This window comes from Hemitrygon akajei, unplaced genomic scaffold, assembly GCF_048418815.1.
Source record: "Hemitrygon akajei unplaced genomic scaffold, sHemAka1.3 Scf000047, whole genome shotgun sequence".
NCBI lineage: Eukaryota > Metazoa > Chordata > Chondrichthyes > Myliobatiformes > Dasyatidae > Hemitrygon > Hemitrygon akajei.
The window spans coordinates 2,780,372-2,799,990 of record NW_027331933.1 but is presented as its reverse complement, the minus strand read 5'-3'; the positions used below and the strand labels follow the sequence as shown (position 1 = coordinate 2,799,990).

At 45.1% G+C, this 19,619-nt stretch overlaps 3 protein-coding genes across 12 annotated transcripts in view; 2 read left to right on the top strand and 1 right to left on the bottom strand.

The window, feature by feature from the left end:
- Positions 1-19,619, top strand: part of LOC140720845 (uncharacterized) — a 202,431-nt gene that overhangs the window by 53,827 nt on the left and 128,985 nt on the right. The gene's annotated exons all lie outside the window — the stretch shown is intronic.
- LOC140720808 (uncharacterized) overlaps positions 1-19,619 on the top strand; it is a 290,042-nt gene that overhangs the window by 186,142 nt on the left and 84,281 nt on the right. The window lies entirely within an intron of this gene.
- The window catches only part of LOC140720842 (uncharacterized), a 49,497-nt gene continuing 40,823 nt past the window's right edge, over positions 10,946-19,619 (bottom strand). For 7 of the 10 annotated variants that reach the window (XM_073035690.1, XM_073035693.1, XM_073035695.1 and 4 more), the window contains one exon: positions 10,946-13,241. In XM_073035690.1, the coding sequence (XP_072891791.1) occupies positions 11,698-12,834 (1,137 nt within the window). In that variant the 5' untranslated portion in view covers positions 12,835-13,241 and the 3' untranslated portion in view covers positions 10,946-11,697. Of the gene's footprint in view, positions 13,242-14,586; positions 14,809-19,619 lie in introns of all 10 variants that reach the window. The other 3 variants (XM_073035691.1, XM_073035694.1, XM_073035692.1) reach the window with 3 other exon arrangements.

Genomic DNA, 19,619 nt, shown 5'->3' with positions numbered 1-19,619 from the left:
TCTCTTCATCACCCGACCATTGCCCAGAGCCCCAAACTCTGCCCTGTGTAGACCCCCCTCGGGTTTCTGACCCTGCTTCGTTGAACATCTGACAGGTGGTTCCCCATTCCGCTTTCAGTCTTTAAAGGACGGGTGTTTTCAACAACTTTTAGAAGCAGGGAAAATGACCCATAATGTGGAAATGAGTCGTGAATAAGGAAGTTAACTACCAAAGTAATTCTTCCTCAGTCCAGAGATGAGAGGGGCGAAGAACATGTTGGACAGAACTGCAGTCAGCTCGTCTTCTTCAGTCTGCAGGGAATTCAAGGGGAACCTCTTCACCCAGAAAGTGGTGACTGAAACCCATTCCACAGGGAGAACGAGAGGGGAACAACAGGGGAGGATTTAAAAGGACAGTCTTGGAACAGAATCAGTGGTAGGGTTTAGCAGGCCTGAGATGACTCTCTACAGTACACTAGCAGTGTTAGAAATTCAACAGATTCCGAAGACTTACTAATGAGGCCGACATTATGCAGGTGTTCCAAACTATAAGTGTACAAAAACGGAGAATGTGCGCAGTTGAGAGAATTCGGCCTTTTCTCCTTGGAGCGACTGAGGATGAGAGGTGACCTGATAGAGGTGTACAAGATTATGAGAGGCATTGATCGTGTAGATAGTCAGCGGCTTTTCCTCAGGGCTAAAATGGCTGCCACAGAGGGCACTGGTTTAATGTGCTTGGGAGCAGGTACAGAGGAGATGTCAGGGGTAAGTTTTATACTCAGAGTGGTGAGTGCTTGGAATGGGCTGCCGGCAATGGTGGTGGAGGCGGCTACGATAGGGTCTTTTAAGAGACTACTGGATAGGTACACGGAGCTTAGAAAAATAGAGGGCTATGGGTGACCCTCGTAAATTCTAATTTAGGGGCATGCTCAGCACAACTTTGTGGGCCGAAGGGCCTGTATTATGCTGTAGGTTTTCTAAGTTTATTTTTTTCTTTTACCCCATTTTTGTGGAATCAACAACCAGAGAGGACTGGTTTAAGGTGAGAGAGGATTGATTTAATAGAGATCCCAGGGGAAAATTATTAATCCACTCTCCCTTCCGGTTCATTGTTTAACTAACACGATGAGTGCACTCTCTGGTTGGAGGAGCAACACCTCATATTACATCCGGATGGCATGAACATCGATATCTTTAACTTCTATCTCCATGTTTTCATTTCATCAACCCACACGCCAGTCTCCTCCATTCTGTCTCCTCACTTCTCTCTCCTCCGCTGCGGATTTTCTCCGTCTGGTTCCCCTTTACTTCCCCATTGTCCGCTCTCCTCTCCTATCAGATTCCTCCTTTTCAGCCCTTTGCATTTTCCACCTACCACCTCACAGCGTCTCACTTCATCTCCCACCTCCCCCACCCACTCACCTTCACTCTTATCTGGCTTCACCTATCATCTACCAGCTTGGACTCTTTCCACTCCCCGCACCATCTTATTCCGGCTCCTCCCCACTTCCAGTCCTGATGAAGGGTCCCGGCAGGAAATCTCTGTTTTGCTTTATCCCCCTCTATAGAAGCTACCTGACCTCCTGACTTCCTCCAACATTTTGTGTCTGTTACTTTGCATCTCCAACATCTGCAGAATCTCATCGGGACAGAGTGCAGAATGCAGAGACTACATCGGGTCTCACTAATGTCGAGGAGGTCACACCTGGAAAACTGGAAACAGTAGATGATCCCAACAGGCACGATGTTGAAAATTTGCCTCAAATGGAAGGACTGTTTGGGACCCTGACTAGTGGTGAGGAGAGTGGTTTGGGGCATCTCTGGCACTTCATCCACTTGCAGTTGGCTTCCAGTCCACTACACCACTCTACCGCTGTAAACCGCTCCCTCTTGTGGACAACACTGCCCCTTAGTGGTGATTTGCCATAATAACAGGACCCCCAGATCGGTGGAGTCCATTGTCACCCGATGGCGCTCTGCCGCAAAAACGCTGAGAGACAGAAATGTGACGCTGCAGCCTGCTGAAATGTTTCTTCAAGATTCAGGGTTGTTTAATTCCATTTCCAGCAAACAGGTGTAAATGAGGTTGAAATAATTATTACTCCAGTTCCAATGCAATACAGAAACACAATAAAAGCAACATATATCCACGGCTTATATACTGTGCACGGATTGATTATATGTTCATAAAGTGACGCTCGGCATAGGATGCCTGCATATAAGATGACAGACTGGAAATGTTAAAGGTGTTTGGCGGTGTGGAAGGGTGGGTTAGTGGGTAGAGATATTTATTAGCTTTACTGCTTGGGAAAAGTATCTGTCCCAAAGGCTGGTAGTCCTGGCGAGGATGCTGCGTATCTACCCCCCGATGTGAGTGGGACAAACAGTCCATGAACGGGATGGGTGGAGGTAGGTTATGAAAATTTGGTTGGTGTTTGATCTCAAGAGAGGGCATTTGGAAAATACTAATGCAATGCCTTTTAGAATAGCTTGTATTTGTGCCCTCTTGAGAAATGTTAATTCTGGATTGGGTGTTGTCCAAAGAACCAAATTTGATTAGGGAGCTTATGGTAAAGGAACCATGTTGACGCTGTGATCATAACATGTTGCAATTCACCCTGCACTTTGAGAGGGGAAAGGTACAACAAGATGCATCTTTATTAGTAGGGTGAGGGGAACTACGTAGAAGCACGGGAGAAGAGCTTACCGAAGTTGATTGGAAGGGGACACTAGCAGGGATGATGGCAGAATAGCAATGGCTGGAGTTGTTCAACGTGACAGCCTCAGGGTTGAAATGAAACACATCATATTCCAACTGCATAGCTCCAACCTGAAGGCATGAATATCGATTTCTCCTTCCAGTAAAAAAATCACAGCTCATCGCCTTTCCTTCTACTTTCCCCCGAGTAACGTAACTTTACACATTCTGACCACTGACATCTGGGACTTCGATACTCCTGCCAGAGTCTTCCAAAGAGTACGATACTGATTCAGTACATCAGCCATCACCTTTCACCCCCACCCAATTACTACCTCTCCAGCATCATTCCCCAGTGGTTTGATATCCAATTCTGCCTCTCTTTTGCACTGTATGTATCTGAAGAAAAAAATGATATCCTCTTTAATATTACCGGCTAGCTCACCTAAGTATTCCATCTTTTCCTTTTTAATGATTTTAGTTGCATTCTGATCATTTTTAAAAGCTTCCCAATCCTCTAACTTCTCAGTATTTTTTGTTCTGTGCCCTCTCTTTGTTTTATATGGTGTCTTTGGTTTCTCTTATCAGCCACGGTTTTGTCACCTTACCTTTAGAATACCACTTCCTCTCTGTGACTTCCGAATTGCTTCCAGAAATTCCAGCCATTGTTGCTCTGTTTTAATCCCTGCCCGTGTTCTTTTCAAATCAATTTTGACAATTTTTTCTCTCATGCCTCTCTAATTCTCTTTATTCCATATCTGTCTTTAGTTTCTCTTTCTCTAATGTCAAGGTGAATTTGATCATGTTAAGAACACTTGCCCCTAAGGGTTCTTTGGACTCAAGTGACCTAATTAATTCCGGTTCATTACAACACCCAATCCAGAATAGCTGACCCCCAAGTGGGCTCAGCCACGAGCTGCTCTAAAAATGCATCTTGTAGGCATTCTAGGAATTCCTCCTCTTGAGACCAACACCATCCTGATTTTCCTAATCACTGGCATGACAATCGCCCATGACTATTGTAACATTGCCCTTTTGGCACTCATTTTCTATCTCTCATTGTAATTTGTGGACCACATACTTACTACTGTTTTGGGGTCACTATACAATTCCCATCAGGGTCTTTTTGTACATTTGCTATTCCTTAATACTACCCACAGATTCTACACCGCCCAACCCTATGCCACCTCTTATCTAATGATTTTATTTAATATTTCACCAACAGAGCCACACAACCCCACGGCCGGCTTGTTATTTCACTAAACATATAAATATCTGGGAAACAGGAGGACCTGCAGATGCAAGAAATCGAGAGAAATTCACACAAAGTGCTGGAGAAGCTCAGCATGTCAGGCAGCATCTATGGATGGGAATCAACATTTCCGGCCGTGACCCTTCACCGGGACTCGTGATATCCACGTATCTGAAAAATCAACAAGCAAAAACAACAGAAAGTTGTGCAATATTGGGAAAACCTTTGACAAAATTTATTTCAAGGCTTTAAAAAACTGCCGAACAGAGCTCAATAGTTAACAATTACAACAAAGGCAATAAACACTTCCATCAATACCGGCATTGACTTTTTTTTAATGAAAATATCTTAGTCCCATTTCGATCAGTAAAATTTACAAAGATAAGTAAGAACTGAAATGACAAGTTTAGAAAAGACTATTTACACTCAAACCCACTGAGATTAACACTACCTTGGACAGAAGGAGGAAGAGGAATAACACAAATGAGAAAAAAAATCACATAAGACCATAAGACAGAGGAGCAGAATCAGCCATTCGGCCCATCGAGTTTGCTCCACCATTTCATCATGAGCTGATCCAATCTGCCCTTCAGTCCCATTCCCCCACCTTCTCACCATAACCTTTGATGCCCTGACTACTCAGATACCTATCAATCTCTGCCTTAAACACACCCAATGACTTGGCCTCCACTGCTACCCATGGCAACAAATGCCACAGATTCACCACCCTCTGACTAAAAAAAATTCTTCGCATCTCTGTTCTGAATGGGCGCCCTGCAAACCTTAAGTCATGCCCTCTTGTACTAGACTCCCCCAGTCACTCTCGAAATTGCATTCAGCAACGGGTATGGGCAAATATCCAGCCTACAGCTTATTGAAACTTTCTCCCCAGTGTGAACCCAGTCGTGTGTTACAAGGTTAGATTACTGAGTGAATCCCTTCCTATATTCACAGCAGGTGAACGGCCTCTCCCCAGTGGAACACAATGATGCAGCCTTGGTGGAGACGGTTGAGAGAATCTCTTCCCAAAGTCTGAGCGGACGATCGGCCTCTAAGTGATGTGAACTCGCTGGTGGTTTAATAGATGAGATGATCGTGTGAATGCCTTCCCACATTCACAGGTCGAAGGCCTCTCCCCAGTGGAACTCACTTGTATGCCAGCAGATCAGATGACTGAGTGAATCCCTTCTCACAATCTGAGCGGGTGAAATCCCTCACTGCAGTGTGAACTGACTGGTGAGTCACTAGGTGAGATGATGTAGTGGATCTCTTCCCACAGTCTGAACAGGTGAACAGCGTCTCCCCAGTGTGAACTAACTGGTGTGCTTGTAGGCTACCTAACTATGTGAATCCCTTTCCACAGTCTGAGCAGGTGAACGGCCTCTCCCCAGTGTGAACTCGCTGGTGTGTCTGTAGGTTAGATGACTGAGCAAATCCTTTCCCACAGACTAAGCAGGTGAAATCCCTCACTACAGTGTGAACTGACTGGTGAGTCAGTAGGTGAGATGATGTGGTGAATCCCTTCCCACAGTCTGAGCCACACAACCCCATCAGTTCCATTATCCAGATCACTGACAAACCATGTGAGAAGTAGCGGACCGTATACTGACCCCTGAAGACCACAAGTCACTGCTGGCCAACCAGAAAAGGCCCCTTTTATTCCCACTTGCTGCCTCTTGGCTGTCAGCCATTCCTCTATCCATGCCAGTATTACTTCGGATTTTATCCTGTTAAGCAGTTTCATGTGTGACACCTTATCAGATGCTTTCTGAAAATCCAAGTAAATGATATCCACTGCCTCTCGTTTGTCCATCATGCTTATGACTTCCTCGAAGATCTGTAACAGATTTGTCAGGCAAGATTTCCCTGTACCGAACCTATGCTGGCTTTGACTTATTATTTCATTAGTCTCCTAGTACCCCAAAACCTCATGTGTTATCAAGTGATTCTTGATGTGTCATGAACAATGCATCTGTTATCTCTCCAGCAGCCTCTCTCAGGACTCTGGGATGTAGTCTATCTGGTCCAGGTGACTTATCCACTTTAAGAACCTGAGTTTGCCTAGCACGTTTTCCTTTGTAACAGCAATGGCACTCACTCCTGCTCCCTGACACTCACGGATCTCTGGCACACTGGTAGTGTCTTCCACAGACAAGACGGATGCAAAGTACCTATCTAGTTCATCTACCAGCTCTTCCCCATTTGTACCCCATGAGCATCATTTTCCAGTGGTCCAATATCAACTCTCGCCTTCCTTTCGTATTTTTTTTTATAACTGGTTTATATTATTGTATAGTTTGCTGTCATATTTCGTTTTTCCCCTTATAGCTTTTATTTTAAATTTGCCTGTTGTTGGATGTTAAAAGCTACCCAATTATCCAACCTACTACTCACTTTTGCTACCTTATATGCTTTTATACAGTCCTTAACTTCCTTTGTCAGCCACGACAGCCTAGCCCCGCTGTTTGAGAACTACGTCTGTGGGACATATCTATCCTGCACATTATGAACTATTCCCAGAAACGTCAGCCATTTCTGCTCTGGCGTCATCTCCACCAGCATCCTCCAATCCACCCGGGGAATCACCTCTCTCACGCCTCTGTAATTCCCTTCCATTCCATTGCGATACTACGCATGTGACCTGTGCTTCTCCCTCACAAATTGCAGTAGGAATTCAATCATATTATGATCACTGCTTTCTAATGGCTCCTTTACATTAACCTCCCTAATAAGATCTGGGTTATTACACAACACCCAATCTAAGATAGCAGTTCCACGAGTAGGCTCAACCATCAGCTGCTCTAAAAAGCCATTTTGTTTGCATTCAGTACATCCCCTCTTTTGCGATCTCACGCCAATCTGACTTTCCCAATCCTCCTGCAGATTGAAGTCACCCACTACAGCTGTGTCATTAAATTTATTACATAAATGCCAAACATTCAGCAGTACCTGGGGCAGAAGTGAGGATACATGCTTTTACCAAGGAGAGAAGGTGTTTTTGAAGCTGAAAGGCCTGAAGGTAGATAAGACACCGCAGAGTTCAGAAAGAGGTAGCTGAAGAGATTGTGAAGGCATTAGAGTCATAAAACACTACAACACAGGAAAATGCCATTCGGCCAGTCTAGTCCGTGCTAAAGCATTAATCTTCTGAGTTCCAACAACTTCCACCTGGACCATAGCCCTCCATATGCTTCTCATCCAGTGACCAAAGCAAACTTCTCTTAAAGATTACAATCGTCCCTGCCACTTGCTCTGGCAGCTCGGTGCACACTCTCCCCACCTCTGAATGAAGAAGTTCCCCCTTAGTTTTCTCTTCAAGTGATGAGTAATGATCTTTCAGAAATCACTAGATTTTTGGAACGGTTCTGGTGGACCAGAAATTTGCAAATGTCACTCCACTCTTTAAGAGAGGGGGCACAAGATAGAAAATTATTGGACAGTTAGTCTGACCTTAGTGGTCAGGAAGATGTTAGAGTGTACTAAGAGTGCGTTTTTTGGGTACTGTAATTGGGGAAACATGATGAAGTAGGCCAAAGACAGCCGGATTGTTTCGAGGAAATCTTGACTGACAAATCTCTTGGAATACTTTGCGGAAATAACAGGCAAGATAGATAAAGCAGAGGCAGTGTATGTTGTTTGCTTGGATTTTCAGATGATCTTCAACAAGGTACCCCATCCAAGGCTTATTGAGAAAGTAAGGAGGCCTGGGATCCAAGGGCGCATTGCTTTGTGCATACAGAACTGGCTTGCTCACAGAAGACAAAGAGTGGTTGTAGACTGGTCATATTCTGCATGGAGGTCGGTGACCAGTGGTCTGCCTCAGGGATCGGTTCTGGGACCCCTACCCTTCGTGACTTTTATAAATGACCTGGATGAGGAAGTGGAGGTACGGGTTAGTAAATTTGCTGATGACACAAAGGTTGGGTTAGGTTGCAGGGGGATATTGATAGTCTGCAAACCTGGGCTGAGAAGTGGCAAATGGAGTTCAACCCAAAGAGGTGTGATGTGGTTCATTTGCTTCGGTCAAATATGATAGAATATAGTATTAATGGTAAGCCTCTTGGCAGTGTGGAGGAACAGAGGGATCTTGGGGACGGAGTCCATAGGACACTCAAAGCTGCTATGTAGTTGACTCTGTGGTTAAGAAGCCATACTGTGCATTGGCCTTAATCAATCCCAGGCTTGAGTTTAAAAGCCGAGATGTAATGTTGCAGCTATATAGGACTTTGGTCAGACCCCACTTGGAGTACTGTGCTCAGTTCTGGTCGCCAAACTACAGGAAGGATGTGGAAGCCATAGAAAGGGTGCTGAGGAGATTTACGAGGATGTTGTTTGGATTGGGGAGCATGCCTTTTGAGAATAGTTTGAGTGAACTCAGTCTTTTCTCCTTGGAGTGATGGAGGATGAGATGTGACCTGATAGAGGTGTTCAAGAACATGAGAGACATTGATCGTGTGGATAGTTCGAGGCTTTTTCCCAGGGCTGAAATTGCTAGCACGAGAGGGCATAGTTTGAAGATGCTTGGAAGTAGGTACAGAGGAGATGTCAGGGGTAAGTTTTTTACACAGAGAGTGGTGAGTGCTTGGAATGGGCTGCCGGCAATGGTGGTGGAGGCGGATACGACAGGGTCTTTTAAGAGACTCCTGGATAGGTACACGGAGCTGAGAAAAATAGAGAACTGTAGGTAACCCTTGGCATTTCTAGAGCAAGGACATGTTCGGCATCGCTTTGTGAGCCAAAGGGCCTGTAACGTGCTGCAGGTTTTCTATGTTTCTAAGGTGCTGCACGTGAGGCTGCTGAACAGGATCACAGCTCATGGAATTACAGGAAAGAAACTTGTACTGACAAGGGAGAAAGAGTCAGAATAATGTGGGCAATTCTGTTTTGCTGTCGGTAACTAATGCTGTTCTGCAGGGGTCAGTATTGAGACCGCATCGTTTCATGTTAAATCTGAATGATACGGATGACGGAATTGATACCTTGGTGACGAACATTGCAGTTGATACAAAGATAGGTACGGGACAGGTAGTTTAGAGCAAAGCGGGAGTCTGCAGAAGGACTTCGATAGGTCTGGAGAATGCCAGCAAAGTAGCAGTTGAAATACAGTGTATGCAAGTCATGTACATTTGGTAGAAGTAATTGGGCGTAGAAAAAAAAATAAATGGGAGAAACTTGAAAAAAATTAGAGGTGCATAAGTGCTTGTGAGTCCTTGAGCAAGAGGCCCTAAAGGTTTGCTTGCAGATTGAGTTGATTAAGGATGACAACTGCAATGTTAGCAATATAAGAGCAAGGATGCGATACTATAGCTTTATAACGCATTGGGCAGATCACTGTTGGTGTATGGTGAGCAGATTCCGACCTGTACTTCCGACTTATTATCTGAGCAAAGGATGTGCTCGTATTGGAGTGGGTCCGGAGAAGTTTCAAAGAATGATTCCAGGAAGACCAAGAGTGGATGACCTGGATGAGGAAGTACGTGGGAAGGGATTCACTCAGTCATCCAACCTACAGAAATTTATCAATATCCACTGCTGCTGATTTCCACACACAAATAAATCAAAAGGGATTTCCCCAATCAAATCGATAATTAATCGATCAAAAGCCCCCAAACAACACGGCACAGCCGGACACATAACAGGGGACTTTACATCTCACAACACTGGATTCAGTTATGAAACCGGTGATTAATGTTGTTGTCCCTCTGAAATCATAAGAAACGCACATTAAGGTGCATTTAAATGCGAATGCATCTCCACAGGTGACGTCACACAGACCCCATCGCGCCTGACGTCACGCATGGGCTTCCCACACTGGGATCTGCCCTTACGTGCACAGCGTCTTACGTCATCCATGCGCAGGTAAGCTCGGGCTTTATCAGTTTACTAGCGGGGCTAATAATCACGTGACCAGCCCTCCCCCACCACTGTCAACAGAGGATTCCCATTGGTGCAAAGCGATGTCAATCACTTGTTACCACCAGTCGCAGAGGTGGACAAGTCCAGAGGGCGTTTCCCCCGCTGAGTTCGCCTCCCGCTCCGGCCTCAAACTCCACATCACAGCGGAGTAAATGCCCGTTTTTTTATTTATTTCCATTTCCCTCCAAGGGAAGTTGGGGCATTTGTGAAGCATCTTCTTCGGCCGGAGTCTGATGTGTCACCGAGAGGTAGGAGGAGACCGCTCGGCCCGTCGGTTTGATGCCAGTTCCCTGGGGAGGGAGAGGAGGGTTTTTATTGAAAGGAAATAGATGGTGTGAGAGGGGGCGGACAGGATGTTTGTCCCGGTGGAAATGTCTGAGCCCACGGTGGTGGCGAACACAGGGATTCACATTGGGGGGGAAACACCGGCAGACGGTTGACCTGCAAGTGGGGCCAATGACAGGGGTAGGAGGTGAGTGGTTGGGGCAACACGGGGTTGCGGAAGATGGATATTTTTTGCACAGAGGATTAACAAAGTGGTTAGAGAGTATTTGTTATAGAGTGTGTAATGAAGTTTCAACAGACTGATCCCTGAAATGGTTGGGTCATCATATGAAGGAAGATCAAATGTGATAACCCTTTCATTTAGAGAATCGAGGACTGACAGGTGAACACATTGAAATGCACATCATTACCGGTTGAACCAGGGATCCCAGTCTCTGAAAAAGGGGGTGGATGACTATATTTTATAATAAAACCCCTATTGTTTTACCTTTACCTCCTCTCCCAGTTTATGGTTGCCCTGGTCCTTCACACCCCCTTACCTGCTTAAGATTCAGCCCATTAGCAACAGTCAGCAATTCATTCTTTTTGGCTTTTCCTAATGCCTCAGGGGTTGGCGCCTGCAGAAATTTATAAATGTCCACTGCTGCTGATTTCCACACACAAATGAATCAAAAGGGATTTCCCCAATCAAATCAATAATTCTTCGATCAATAGCCCCCAAATTTGTTCATATCCCAGACGCACGCCCCAAATTTGTTACGAACCATAATGCTTTAGAAACAAGCCAGCAGCAATAGACTACACCCGGAGTCTGGTTTTGATGTTAAATCTGTCTTTATTAGAATCTACTTGTAATATTGCAACTTAAAGAAGATAAACAGAAGTTAACAGTGTTAAGTTTATAAATGTGTGTAAATATAACTCCCAAACTATTGAGCTCGGGGGAAACAAGGCTTGGAGTCTTGAGATGGTAAAGTATGAAAGTTCAGTTCAACTACAGAAGAGGCGATCAGAGAGAGAGATTTGTAATCCAGGGTAAATGGTGAGAGAACGCAAATATGTAGAATTCCACAGTTTCCACGGTGGTAAAACGAGAGAACAGTCACTGTAGATTTTATCCGTCATCGCTCCAAATCCATATACAAATTATCACCGAAAGTGACTTGTCACAAGGTGTATCGTCTTCCAGTGAATTACCCCAGGCAAGGGCTAACACATAAGTGTTCTCCACAGGATGCGCCAAATCCGATCCACTCCTATGGATCAAACAAGGTGACAACCACACATTCGATGTACGGTGATTGTATAATTAACCCACCCTTGTGGGCATAGGAAAGTTCCAAACAGTGACCCTTGGCCACTAGTTCCCTGGTTTCGATCCTTTAGTTTTTCCTCCTTCGTCTCCGTCTGACTCTGAGTGTCTGTGTCCTCGGTTAAAACTAAACAAGCAGTGAGTGATGTAAATAAGCTGCAAGTCAGACTGATTCTGATTCTGATTCTGAAAGTGAATACCTTCTTAATCTCTCTCTCTTAAAATTACAGTCCACAGCAAACGAAACCCAGGGATTCATAACAACGGCCCGTCCCCACTGTGAACTGACTGCTGTGCCAGTAGTTGTGATGACTGAGTGAATCCTATCCCACAGTCTAAGCAGGTGAACGGCTTCTCCCCAGTGTGAACTCGCTGATGATTCTGCAGATGGTGTGAATGAGTGAATCGCTTCCCACAGACTGAACAGGAGAATGGCTTCTCCCCAGTGTGAACTCGCTGATGTACCAGTAGGTTGGATGACTGAGTGAATCCCTTCCCACAGACTGAGCAGGTGAATGGCCTCTCCCCAGTGTGAACTCGCTGGTGTCTCTGTAGGTAGAATGACAGTACGAATCCCTTCCCACATTCTGAGCAGGTGAACGGGCTCTCCCCAGTGTGAACTCGCTGATGACTCTGTAGGCTGGATGACTGAGTGAATCCCTTCCCACATTCTGAGCAGGTGAACGGCCTCTCCCCAGTGTGAACTCGCTGATGACTCTGTAGTTGGGATGACTGAGTGAATCCCTTGCCACAGACTGAGCAGGTGAATGGCTTCTCCCCAGTGTGAACTCTCTGATGTACCTTCAGTTTAGATGAGCTAGTGAATCCCTTCCCGCATGGTGAGCAGGTGAATGGCCTCTCCCCAGTGTGAACTTGCTGGTGGACCAGTAGTTTGGATGACTGTGTGAAGCCTTTCCCACAGACTGAGCAGGTGAACGGCTTCTCCCCTGTGTGAACTCGCTGATGACCCTGCAGGTGGGATGACTGTGTGAATCCCTTCCCACATTCTGAGCAGGTGAATGGCTTCTCCCCAGTGTGAACTCGCTGATGACTCAGTAGGTGGGATGAATCAGTGAATCCCTTCCCACAGACTGAGCAGGTGAACGGCCTCTCCCCAGTGTGAACTCGCTGATGACTCTGTAGGTTGGATGACTGAGTGAATCCCTTCCCACAGACTGAGCAGGTGAATGGCCTCTCCCCAGTGTGAACTCGCTGATGACTCAGTAGGTTGGATGAATGAGTGAATCCCTTCCCGCAGACTGAGCAGGTGAATGGCTTTTCCCCAGTGTGAACTCGCTGATGACTCAGTAGGTTGGATGAATGAGTGAATCCCTTCCCGCAGACTGTGCAGGTGAATGGCAGCCCCCTGGTGTGAACATGTTGGTGTGCCATTAGGTCAGATGACCGAGAGAATCCCTTCCCTGAAATTCAGCAGTTGACCAGCCTCTGCCCAGTGTGAACTGACTGGTGTGTCCACAGGTGGGAAGACCGACTGAATCCCTTCTCACACAGAGAACAGGTGAATGGCCTTGCCCAGTGTGAACTTGCTGATGTACCTTCAGTTGAGATGACCGAGTGAATCTATTCCCACTGTCTGAGCAGGTGAACGGCCTTTCTCCTGTGTAAAATGCCGGGCTTGCTAGTTGCTCAGATGACCGAATGAATCCCTCCCCACAGTCTGAGCAGGAAGGATGGTTGATAGGATCCCTTGTTCCACTTCTTAAATATCTAGACAGAGACAACAAAACTGGCGTGTCCAGTTTGAGATTCCTGGAGACAAATTCCTTCCCTTTTTTAACCTGTAAAAGATTTACAAAATCCATCAATGGGTGTAGGACAACATCTCAGATGAGATTACTTGAGTTGCCAAGGTTTGATTTGGTATCACACTGTTACAGTGAGGTTACACCCAAGTTGGAAGAGAAATCATCTCCTGACTGGGCAGAGTGCTGGTATTTGGAATGACCATCATTCCCCATATGCGTTTCAAGTTCCAACTCCTTAAAGTGCAGGGTTACAAGCTGCAGCTGGATGCATTTCTTGTAAGTGAGGGCATCAGGGACACTACAGGTCTCCCCATCTTCCCTCCAATACCCCTCGAATTTGTAATAACCAGTGTGTACATAAGTCTTGCACTGTGCATTTTTTTTTTTTACACAGTGACAAGATGTGCACAGTGAATTTTTTTATAGAGAGGTATTCATTTTCACAGCTAGCAAATCACTGTCAATAGGAACTTTGATCTCCTCTGGGTTTGATCCAGTTCATCTGCACTCTCACACAACCTATGTAGCTGGCCTGTAATGGGTAATGAAGGATTTTCTCACCAAAGTTTTTGCATATTGTCCATATGTGGTTTGCTTGCTAAGTTACGCTTTAAAAAGTCAGATTTCCAAATATCACTCCACTTCTTCCCACTTGCAAATTCTCCAGCAACTTTTGCAACACCAGAAAACACACAAGTATCACCAGTTTCTGTATTCCCCTGAAGCCTCCCCCAATGACTGACAGTGGTGAACTCAGTGATGGTAATGCCAATGAATATGAAGGGAAGGGCAGTAGTCTGTTTCATTGGAGCCTGGCACATTTGGGATGTGAAAGCTACTTGCTGCCCAGGACAAAGGTGTTTGCCATCATTAACTACCCAGAGAAAATGGGACAAAACATGTTCTCACGGGTAGAAATGTCCAGAACAAGAGGAGGTAGAACAAGCAACAGGCACAAAATACTGGAGGAGCTCAGCAGGCCGGGCAGCATCTATGGAAAAGAGTACTAATGCTGAATTCCTCCAGCATTTTGTGAGTGTTGCTTGGATTTCCAGCATCTGCAGATTTTCTCTTGTTAGTGATTGGAGATAGAACAAAGGTGATTTTCTCAACTGGTGATGTAAAAGATTTTGTTCCCTTTCTCTGAGTTCCTAATCCTTGCCTTTATTATAGCCGGAGCTAAGCTCTGTCTGAGAGATCCATCGGTTCCCATTCCCTCAGCAGCCGGAAGCTCCCCGGGGCCCGTGTACGGATCGTGGGGCTGAGAGACAGGGACAAGAGCGGGACTGTCCCGGGATTGTTGGCCACGGTGTCCGGATTTCACAGGAATTGTCCTGAAGTCGGTGTTTAAGATAAAAACATGGAGAATCGCTCTTACCTGCACCCGACATTTTCAAGGCCTTCTGTGTACTGCGCGCATGCGTGATACTCGGTGACATCCTCAGTCTGACATTGGTGCATTTCATCGGCGCTTCAGTGCTGGCAAAATTCTTAATGCATGGCCCTCTGGGTAATCACGGTGCCATTAAACATTTCTGCAAGCACCGGTTCAATGTCCATACCTCATTTTTTTTAATCGTGTGTATAGAAAAATCTGCAGCTGTTTTAACGCAGAAAGCGGCTCCCATAAGCAATATACTCAATATCAACGTGTATCTAATGCCAAAGTAAAATGCAGATATAAAACACAGGAGATTCTGCAGTTGCTGGAAATACAGAGATGCACACACACAAAACGCTGGAGGAACTCTGCAATTCAGAGAGCAACTAAGCAGCGGAGTACACAGGCTAGGCATGCTGAAGGGGCTCGGCCTAAACATTGTCTTTTTATTCCTCTTCACAATTGCTGCCTGAAATTAACCACCTTTTTTCCCGGTCAACCAGTTTCCAAATGTTTCTGACCTTTCTTTTGTAGCCACATCCTGCTGGTCTGATTCCTCCTCCTCCTCCTCCTCCTCCTGGTAAAGTCTAGACCCCATCTCTTTCTGGAGCCCCAAAGCCCTGACTCAGGCTGACAACTCTTCGGTTTCTGACTCTGCACCATCGAAGATTCACTCGCTAGTCTGCTGTCAGACTTTAGAGGTGCATTGTGTTACGAGACCGCAGGTTCGCTTACTGTGAGTGTCGCTTTAAGCGCCTTATTGAGGCGGGACTGTGACATCAGAGACAGAGGGAGAGAGAGAACGTCAAAACCACAGTGAGGTCATCGTCTTATTCACCCTGGAGAAAATCATGCAGGTGTATAAGATGATGAGAGGCATTGGTCGTGTGGATAGCCAGAGGCTTTTTTCCAGGGCAGAAACTGCTAACACGAGGGGGAATAGGTTTAAGCTGCTTGGAAGTAGGTACAGAGGAGATGTCAGAGCTAAGTTTTTTAAGCAAAGAGTGGTGTGTGTGTGGAATGCACAGCCAGCGACGGTGGTAGAGGCAGATATAATAGGGTCTTTTAAGAGACTCTCAGATAGGTACATGGAGCTTAGGAAAATAGGTGGCTATGCGGCAGGGTAATTCTAAGCAGCTTCTAGAGTAAGATACATGGTCGGCACAGCAATGTGGGACAAAGCATCAGTAATGTGTTGTGCATTTATATGTTCCCATGAAATTCATGGGAAATCTCCTATCCCACGGAGTGGTGACTAGATGCAACCTGTCATCTCAGGGAGGGTGAGAGGGGAACGGCAGGGATAGATTTTGATATACTGATATGGAACAGAAACATGGGCAGGAATCAGATGGGCTGATTGGCCTTTCTAGTGTACATTGTGAGTGTGGTAGAGACAGTAAGTACCTGAGACACGGGATTTGATACAGAACTGATTTACCTTTCACAGATCCACAATATTAAATGCCAGTCTAGTTTAAGGCTAACATCAACTGAACAGACTCCTCCAATGCTCAGTGACCAGGGTTCAGTCCTGGGTGCGATGAGCCGCCGCAAGAACTGCAGAATCTGACAGCAACAGTCCCTCATGAACCTGCAGCTGCCTTTAGTCACCATGATGGCTAAACTTTTAACACAGAGATCATTTGAACTTCTTCCCTGATGTAGGAGCACTCAGAACGAAGATGTAGGGGAGAAGGAAAAAAAAGAGATAATAAAGTTGTTTGCACCGTTAGGGATAAACAGAGAGGAAGAGGTGGAAAGTTTCTTGAATGCATCTATTTTAATGCTAGGAGCATTGTAAGAAAGGTGGATGAGCTTAGAGTATGGATTGATAACTGGAAATATGATGTTGTATCTATTAGTGAAACATGGTTGCAGGAGGGGTGTGATTGGCAACTAAATATTCCAATATATTGTTGCTTCTGGTGTGACAGAATCAGAAGGGGAAGAGGGAGAGGTATTGCAATGCTTGTCCGAGAAAATATTACAGTGGTGCTTTGACAGGATAGATTACAGGGTTCATTTAGGGAGCCTATTTGGGTGGAATTGAGGAATGGGGAAGGTATAGTAACACTTATAGGGGTGTATTATAAACCACCTAATTGGGAGCGAGAATTGGAGGAGGAAATTTGTAAGGAGATAGCAGATATTTGTAGTAAGCACAAGGTTGTGATTGTGGGAGATTTTAATTTTCCACACATAGAAACTAGGTGCAGGAGTAGGCCATTAGGCCCTTCAAGCCTGCACCGCCATTCAGTATGATCATGGCTGATCATCCAACTCAGAACCTTGTACCTGCTTTCTCTCCATACCCCTGATCCCGTTAGCCACCAGGGCCATATCGAACTCCCTCTTAAATACAGCCAATGAACTGGCCTCAACTGTTTCCTGTGGCAGAGAATTCCACAGATTCACCACTCTGTGAAGAAGTTTTTCCTCATCTTGGTCCTAAAAGGCTTCCCCTTTATCCTTAAACTGTGACCCCTCATTCTGGACTCCCCCAACATTGGAAACAATCTTCCTGCATCTAGCCTGTCCAATCCCTTTGGAATTTTATACGTTTCAATAAGATCCCCCCTCAATCTTCTAAATACCAGCGAGTATAAGCCTAGTCGATCCAGTCTTTCTTCATATAAAAATCCTGCCATTCCAGGAATCAATCTGGTGAACCTTCTTTGTACTCCCTCTATGGCAAGAATGTCTTTCCTCAGATTAGGGAACCAAAACTGCACACAGTACGCCGGCTGTGGCCTCACCAGGGCCTTGTACAACAGCAGTAGAACCTCCCTGTTCCTATACTTGAATCCTCTTGCTACGAATGCCAACATACCATTTGCCTTTTTCACCGCCTGCTGTACCTGCATGCCCACTTTCAATGACTGGTGTACAATGACACCCAGGTCTCATTGCACCTCCCCTTTTCCTAATTGGCCATTCAGATAATAATCTGTTTTCCTGTTCTTGCAACCAAAGTGAATAACCTCACATTTATCCACATTAAATTGCATCTGCCATGAATTTGCCTACACACCTAACCTATCCAAGTCACCCTGCATCCTCACAGCTAACACTGCCGCCCAGCTTCGTGTCATCTGCAAACTTGGAGATGCTGCATTTAATTCCCTCGTCTAAATCATTAATATATATTGTAAACAACTGGGGTCCCAGCACTGAGCCTTGCAGTACCCCACTTGTGACTGCCTGCCAATCTGAAAAGGTCCCACTTATTCCCACTCTTTGCTTCCTGTTTACCAACCAATTCTCTATCCACATCAATAACATACCGCCAATACTGTGTGCTTTAAATTTGCACACTAATCTCCTGTGTGGAACCTTGTCAAAAGACTTTTGAAAATCTAAATATATGACATCCACTTATTCTCCCCATCCGTTCTACTAGTTACATCCTCAAAAAATTCTGTAAGATTCGACAGACATGATTTTCCTTTCACAAATCCATGCTGACGTTATCCGATTATTTCACCTCTTTCCAAATGTGCTGTTATCACATTTTCACAACCAACTCTAGCATTTTCCCCACCACCGATGTCAGGCTAACCGGTCTATAATTTCCTGGTTTCTCTCTCCCTCATTTTTTTAAAAAAGTGAGGTCACATTAGCCACCCTCCAATCCTCAGGAACTAATCCAGAATCTAAGGAGTTTTGAAAAATTATCACTAATGCATCCACTATTTCTTGGGCTAATTTCTTAAGCACTCTGGGATGCAGACCATCTTGCCCTGGGGATTTATCTGCCTTTAATCCCTTCAATTTACCTAACACCACTTCCCTACTAACATGTATTTCCCTCAGTTCCTTCATCTCACTAGACCCTCGGTCCTCTACTATTTCCAGAAGATTATTTATGTCCTCCTTAGTGAAGACAGAACTGAAGTAGTTATTGAATTGGTCTGCCATGTCCTTGTTCCCTATGACCAATTCACCTGATTCTAACTGTAAGGGACCTACATTTGTCTTAACCAATCTTTTTCTTTTCACTTATCTATAAAAGCTTTTACAGTCAGTTTTAATGTTCCCTGCCAGCTTTCTCTCATAATATTTTTTCCCTTTCCTAATTAATCCCATTGTCCTCCTCTGCTGGACTCTGAATTTCTCCCAGTCCTCAGGTGTGCCACTTTTTCTGGCTAATTTGTATGTTACTTCTGTGGACTTGATACTATCCCTAGTTTCCCCTGTCAGCCACGGGTGCACTATCTTCCCTGGTTTATTCTTTTGCCAAACTGGAAGAACACTTGTTGTAGTTCATCCTTGCAATCTTTAAATGCTTGCCATTGCATATGAATGTTGAGGAACCAACTAGAGAGCAGGCAATTCCACATTGGATATTGAGCAAACTGGAAGGGTTAGTTAGCAATCTTGTTGTGCGAGGCCCCTTGGGCAAGAATGACCATAATATGGTGGAATTCTTCATTAAGATGGAGAGTTAATTCAGAAACAAAGGTTCTGAACTTAAAGAAGGGTAGCTTTGAAGGTATGAGATATGAATTAGCTAAGATAGATTGGCAAATGATACTTAAAGGGTTGACGGTGGATATGGAATTTTGCTACTCTCATTTTGCACCCCTCCGTCTCTCTGCACTTGTTCCTATCCCCCTGCCACATTAGTTTAAATCCTCCTGAACAGCAGTACCTGAATGCAAACCTAAGCCTGGGGAATCGGGACCAGACTATTGAGAACAATTTGTGGCCTGCTACGGCACCTTCGCAGGAGACCAAGACTTTAATGATGGGAATCTGTCCCCCCAGTTCAATGCCCTACTGCTCCAATGCTTACCAACTAAGTTAGCCAACATGATTAAAACAAATAATATGGATTGGCCTGACAATTACTGAAATCAAATGCGACAAGCTTTGACATATTATTAGGACCCAACTTTCGAATCTCGATCAACCCCGAAGGGAACTAATATTTAAAGTGAACATGTTCAGTGGGAAGAAGGATGCGAACGGGCTTTATCTGAGGAACAGAAATGGGAGCAAAAACCTACCAAGGGACAGGTGGGGAC